The 7286-nt window shown below is 38.6% G+C and overlaps 1 protein-coding gene across 1 annotated transcript; it reads left to right on the plus strand.

Annotated features, from left to right (window-relative positions):
* Nucleotides 1-1424: 1424 nt before the first annotated feature.
* LOC306657160 (uncharacterized protein) lies at nt 1425-1802 on the plus strand (the record flags this gene model as incomplete). Its single annotated transcript, XM_079132904.1, has 1 exon — nt 1425-1802. The coding sequence occupies one exon, from the start codon at nt 1425-1427 to the stop codon at nt 1800-1802; it is 378 nt and encodes a 125-aa protein (XP_078989030.1).
* Nucleotides 1803-7286: the final 5484 nt, after the last annotated feature.

Here is a 7286-nt window from a genome sequence, read left to right on the forward strand (position 1 = left end):
GGAAGAGCAGAGTCATATTTTGAAGCAAAGAGGAGGGAAGGATTCATTTTAAGCATAATTGATGTCAAGAAAATTTTGGAAATGAAATTTGCTGGACCTTTATGTCTGCATGAGAGTTTGCTAAGTTGACAAAGGAGAAAACAATATTCTAGGCAAGTGGAAGATTCCAGGCTTGAGAACTGGCATGGGCTATCATTCTTCACCCCTTCCTTGAACTTCCTAAGAGGGAACCACCACCCCTCTGGACTCTGTACTTCAGCCTACCTGGAACTCAGTGACCTCATGTGTGAAGAATTAAGAAAAATTGTGTCCACCTGATGGAGTCTTAGTAAACAAGATAACAATCATAGAGGACTCAGAAAATTTCTGACACATAGCAGGCCTTCAACAAAGTCTAACTAATTAGCATTAGCTCACTTTTCACTGGGAATGTATGAATTTAAATACACAATTATTATTTTGTTTACTAATAAAATGGTCCTGGAAAAGAGTTATCAAACTCTTTCCTATGTATGTGTCATTTGCCTTGAGATTATAGGACAGAGATTGAAGTGTACCCTTTTCTTCTCCTTAATATCAAAGAAAATGTCTCCACAAACATTGTTGAGAGAAAACAGGTCAGACTCTGAAAAATTATACTTTCATTAACACTTCAGTTATGATGTACTCATTGGACATATTGACTTACCAAAATGTAGGTCCAAAATGTTCCCTTATGACACCCTGCCTTTGATAAACATATTATTAAAATTTTAATATTTTTTAAAAGGATCCATCATGCCAATGTGATTTTACTACTTAAAAGTAATGAATCCATTGTATTATAACTCTTCAGATTGAATAGATTCAGTCAGACAAAATAGACAGTAATGTCACTGGAATCCTTTACACCTCACTGACCATCCAGAAAATCCAAAGAAACCACTGCACACAAGCTACCTCCCATATACCTCAAAAACGTAGGTCTTCCATCCTATTTTTGTATCAGAATCACCTAATTGCTTTCAACCTATTGCACAACAGAGGAGATTTACTCACCATAAAACCTATTCCAGTTCTGGAGGCAAATACATAAATGAAGAATAAACATCAAATCCAATGAAAGACATGTGAGGGGTCTACCTTAGGAGACACATCAGAGAGGAAGAAAAATGGAGCTGATTCACTTGGCTTCACCAAATGGGAGAGCTCATTATACAACAGGAAAAGGAAGTGGTACCTTTTCTATAAATAGGGATATTTACCAGATAAACACAATTATCTAATAACCTAAAACTAACTGATCTTTTCTTAGTATAAACAAGATCCTTCACATGGTTCTAGCAACCCTCAGCAGGGTATAAAAGCAAGAGACAGCAAGGAAAGATCAAACTTGAACACTCATCCACTTGGAAACCCAGCCAGAACCTCCATCCTCTGACACCATGTGCAACTCCTGTTGTGGATGCTGCTGCTCTGGCCAGGGCTGTGGCTGCTGCCAGCCCAGCTGCTGCCAGACCACCTGCTGCAGGACCACCTGCTGCCGCCCCAGCTGCTGCTGTAGCCCCTGCTGTGGTGGCTCCAGCTGCTGTGGTGGCTCCAGCTGCTGTGGTGGCTCCAGCGGCTGTGGCTCCAGCTGCTGCCGGCCCTGCTGCTGCATCTCCAGCTGCTGCCGCCCCTCCTGTGACTCCTGCTGCTGCCAAACCTGCTGCCGCCTGCGTCCAGTCTGTGGCAATGTCTCCTGCCACACCACTTGCTACCGCCCCACCTGTGTCATCTCCACCTGCCCCCGCCCCATGTGCTGTGCCGTCCCCGACTGCTGAATCTTGCCTTTGAACACACCACCTCCCCATCTACTCTTACCCCACACACAAAGACTTTCCTTCTAAAGCATGTCATGCTCAAGAGAACTGATCTCCTTAGTCCCATAAGCCAATCTCATTCCTAGTAATTCTGTATCCATATCCTGAATTATGTCCCGACTTCTTGCCTTCCCCAAATGAACTCACTGAGGATCTCCTACTAATTTAACGCATTACCTCCATCGTGTCTGCCTTCATCTTCAGGACATCCATTCATCATGCTTAAAGAATCGAAGATTGCTTCTATCACCTGTAGGGCCACAGGTGTTTAACCCCTCTGACATTAAAATCCAATGACGTATCACTGCCTGGTCCTTTGCAAGGATTTTCATATACCTTGTTATTCCTATGGAAAAAAATAAACCTCCATTCTATTATTGAAAATTTACTATGATCGTTGCTCTTTTTTTAACTATAAATTTTTATTTTATTTTATTTTATTTTATTTTATTTATTGATTCCTGCAGTACTGGGGTAGGAATCCAGGGGCACTCTGCCACAGAGCACAGAGTTTTGTTTTTTTTTTTTTTTTTTTTTTTTTTTTTTTGAGATGGGGTCTTGCTAAGTTGCTCAGACTGGCCTGGAACTTGTGATTCTTCTGCCTCAGCCTCTAAAGTGAATGGGATTACAGGTGTGCACCACCAAATCTGGCTTGGTTATAAAATTTGAAAGGAGATCTTCATTCATCGTTTTTAAAAAGAAAAGTAAGAAAAAGATCAAATATCTATTGATCAGTGAGTAGTTAAGTACACCTTGGTAGCTTCCTAGGAAGACAATATAACCATTGGGGGAAATGAGGTAGCCATACACCAGTGTTTCTCAACAAGGGGCAAATTTGCCCTCGGAAGGCCTCAGCAGTGTCTAGGGACACGGTTGGCACAGGTGTTGTCCAGTCGGAAGAGTCGAGGGATGCTGCTAACCATTCTACAATGCACAGGGCACCCTAATATCCAAGAGTGATCCCACCCCAAATGTCTATGGTGTCAAAGTTGGAAAAGCTTGATTTATATCTGTACTAGCAGAGAAAATGTACAGCCTATACATTAATTAAATAGAAGCAATGAACAAACCTATACATTGAATCAGGTATCAAAAAAGAAATTATACAATCACCACATACCTATAATCTTTGCAACGATAAAATTGAGACGTTCTAGACACCAGGCCAAATGCTTCATATATATGATCTTCTTAAGCCTCAGAACATCCCTCTATGATATATATAGTAATTAACCTCAGGTAAGGAAAACAAGACATAACAAGCTTAAAACTTGGCCTAAGGACACAAACATGATAATTTGTATGTACAGCTAAACAAAGGGTATATTAACACCAATGGCTGTCACTCTCTCTTTTTAAAAAGTTTTTATGTTTGGGTCCTGGGTAATCACATTTTGCCTGTCTCTGTAGGGGAGGCAGTACATATTCAGCAACCTTCCGACAGAAGTCAAACAACATTTAACACTTCCTGTTTTCTCTAGAAAGTCTTTTGGTCTTAGGTAAATCAACTCACTACTTTGTAGTCTTTAGAAAAAAAAAAAAAAAGGAATGAAACACATAAACAAATCAAAGAGTGTCCATGAATATAATAATAAAGGGAAAAGTTTTGGAAAAATTGAATGGAATTCATGATCTTTTAAAATACCATCATTCAATATTTTGGGACCAATAAAAGCAGCCAAGATTGCTTAGCAAAATCTATGTATTTTCTACTCAGTCACATGCAATAAACCTTTGTCCACATGTACAGTAGATGTACTTCATTTGGACAGAGTGTCAGTGGGACTTTCATCCTGCCATGCGATGGGGCCAGCCAGGTGATGTCAATGAAGGGCCTGTAGAAAGCTCATGGATATTGCCGGAGACCTTGATTTTTTTTTTTTTTTTGGTCGAAGATCATGTCCCCTTTCCAGCATGAAACAATAAAATCCTTCATTGCTCTCCTGCCCTGGGGATGTCTCTAACCAGTCCTCTGAGCTTCACAGCTCCTGGGGGGTCAGCTGAGACTTCCACAGAGGCTGCTCCTATTTGATTTCTCCCAGTATGCAATTCTGCTCCCTTCCCCTCCCTTCCCTTCCACAGGGGTTAGTCCCAAGAACACACATCATCAGCCTCAGGCATGCTAATCTCCATCTCAGTGTCTGCTTCCTGGGGATCTTAACCTATTCAGAAAACCAATCTGGAATTCAGGATAACTAATTTGAGAGCTGGAATGATGAACTGAGGTATACATTCAGTCTTTCAGTGCATCACAGAAATAGGAATGTAAAACAAAAGAGCAGAAAACACATTTAACAGAATCTGTGGAGAGAATTGTGAATTTTATATTAATCATATTTATTCTTTTCTGGGGATTTTTATTTCATTATTTGTACATAAATATGCAGTCTTTAAAAATCTAAATAACACAGAAGAATTCAACCCAAAGAATGTCTTCTAGAATAGCCATTGGAGAGCCAATATCATCTGAGAGCCATTGGTATGAGATGAATACTTATTAAATGTATGTGTACTGCATATATGCATTTATTCACAAATCTGGCTTTAGTTATACATTTTGTTGTTCTGGTATTTATTAAAATACCATTTGACAGGTTGGAGATATGGCTCAGTTGGTAGAGTGCTTGCCTAGCAAGCACAAGGTCCTGGATTCAACCCTCACTATGATACACACACACTAAGGGTGCTTGGAACTTATCCACATATGTCCTTCAGGAAATATTACTACTTTCCTCCATCTGGGTCAATTGTATTGCTCAGCAGATTTATTTATTTACATGTTTTTTTTATCATAAGAATGATGGATTTTTGGCCCCTTACCTTTTATGGAGGATTGTTGCTAGTGCTTAAGAAGTCTGTTGATTTTTACAAGTTGGTATTTTAATGAACTCATGGTTAATGTCAATACTCAGTTGATTTTCTAGAATATTCTGAGCATACAATCATAGCAGCCAAATGCTTCCAGCCTCAGACATGTAACCATGCTTGCTCCCAAGTTGCCCACAGCAGTGACCCCATCATTAACACAAAAATTTTGGGGAGTTTCCTTCCTCCTCTGTCTTACTTTCCCCAATTCCTCACTTGCATCTCCTGGGATCACCCCTCAGGTAAACTGCCCCAATTCTGTATTATGTAAAATAAAAATGAAAACAATAGATGTTCAGCAAATAAATTTGGCAGACTGATATCAAACTGGTAATGATGGCATCTTTTTATTTTTTTTCTAGCAATAAGAGTAAAACAGGGAAGTCAGGAGGTGAAGGACTGATATTACCATTTGGTGTTTACCTCCTTCCTGTCTTTTTCTGTGTGAACACAGGCCTTTGAGTTAAGCACAGTATTCGTGGTGTCCATAAACAAGTCTCAATATAAGTTGAGACTTAACTTCCACAACTTTTGACATGTCATTTATCAGATGATATGTTACCACATAAATGCAGTTTTCCTCAGATGGACTGGCAATCCATTTGTTTGGAGTGTTCCCTTTCTTTACTCCAGCAGTCAAAAGATGTATGTTTTTGAAAGGACCGTTACAAGCCTGTAGGTCATCAAAAAGCCTTCATTCACTTCACAAACATTTAACACTGGTATCATCTCTTCCCACCCTGTGGTAACAAAAATAAATGCTGTAGCCCAGGACTTCAGGGTATTAGGCCTTGCACTTGGGGGAATGACAGAACGCAATGACTATAATACAGTTGAGTGCCAAATTAGATACACAAGACAAAGAATAATGATATGTGACTTATCAGGAAAAGTAGCTTAACAGGAAAGATGTCATTGAGGAACCATTTCAACAGGGTCATGGCAGATGAGTAGAAGTCTGCAGAGCTGACAAGGAACAAGAAACTTTGCAGGAAATTAAACAGCTTCAGCAAGGGCTTGAAAGTTTTATTCTTCACCCCTTCCCTGACCACTTGGAGACATAATAGGCTTAATCTTTGCTTAATCTTGAACAACTTTTTTTTCTTTAACCTCTCTGTGCTTGCTTTGATTCTTCCACTAAAAGAGTAAGGAAAATAGTTCATAGGACTGTATTAAATATTAAAAACAATATAAATAAAAATGTTCAGTATATAAAATCAATGTTCATATATCTAATGCATTTTTATTCATAAGTGATGAATCCTCTGACAGAGAAGTTAGGAAAACTACCCCATTCACAATAGCCTCAAAAAAAAATAAAATACTTGGGAATCAATCTAACAAAAGAGGTGGAAGACCTCTACAATGAGAACTATAGAACACTAAAGTAAGAAATCATGAACAGAATCTACAAGAATTATGGGATATCATGAAAAGGCCAAATTTAAGAATTATTGGGCTTGAGGAAGGCTTAGAGAAACAAAGCAAAGGAATGAACAATCTATTCAATGAAATAATATCAGAAAATTTCCCAAATCTGAAGAATGAAATGGAAAACCAAGTACAAGAGGCTTATAGGACTCCAAATATACAAAATTACAACAGACCCACACCAAGGCACATTATTATGAAAATACCTAACATACAAAATAAAGACAGGATTTTAAAGGCCGCGAGAGAAAAGAATCAAATTACATTCAGGGGGAAACCAATAAGAATATCAGCAGATTTTTCAATCCAGACTAAAAGCTAGAAGGGCCTGGAACAACATTTACCAAGCCTGAAAGAAAATGGATGCCAACCAAGAATCTTATACCCAGCAAAACTTACTTTCAGATCTGACAATGAAATAAGATCCTTCCATGATAAACAAAAGCTAAAGGAATTTACAAAAAGAAAGCCAGCATTGCAACATTCTCAGCAAAATATTCCATGAGGAAGAGATGAAAAGCAACGACGCAAATCAGCAATGGGAGGAACTAGCCTAAAGGAATAGCCAAATAAAAGGGAAATCAAATCATGTCAAAAAACAAAAATGAGTCAAATGACTGGGAATACAAATCATATCACAATAATAACCCTGAATGTTAATGGCCTGAACTCATCAATCAAAAGACATAGACTGGCAGAATGGATTAAAAAGAAAAATCCAACAATTTGCTGCCTGCAAGAGACTCATCTCATAGAGAGAGATACCCACAGACTAAAGGTGAAAGGATGGGAAAAAACATACCATGCACACGGACACAGCAAAAAAGCAGGAGTATCCATCCTCATTTCAGATAATGTGGACTTCAAGCCAAAACTAGTCAGAAGGGATAAAGAAGGACATTACATACTGCTTAAGGGAAGCATAAATCAGCAAGACATAACAATCATAAATATCTATACCCCGAACATTGGCTCATCCATGTACGTCAAACAAATCCTTCTCAATTCCAGAAATCAAATAGACTACAACACAATAATACTAGGTGATTTTAACACACCGCTCTCACAGCTGGATAGATCGTCGAAACAAAAATTGAACAAAGAAACCATAGATCTCAATAACACAATCAACAATTTAGACTTAACCGA

Source organism: Sciurus vulgaris (genome assembly GCF_902686455.1).
Source record: "Sciurus vulgaris genome assembly, chromosome: 3".
NCBI lineage: Eukaryota > Metazoa > Chordata > Mammalia > Rodentia > Sciuridae > Sciurus > Sciurus vulgaris.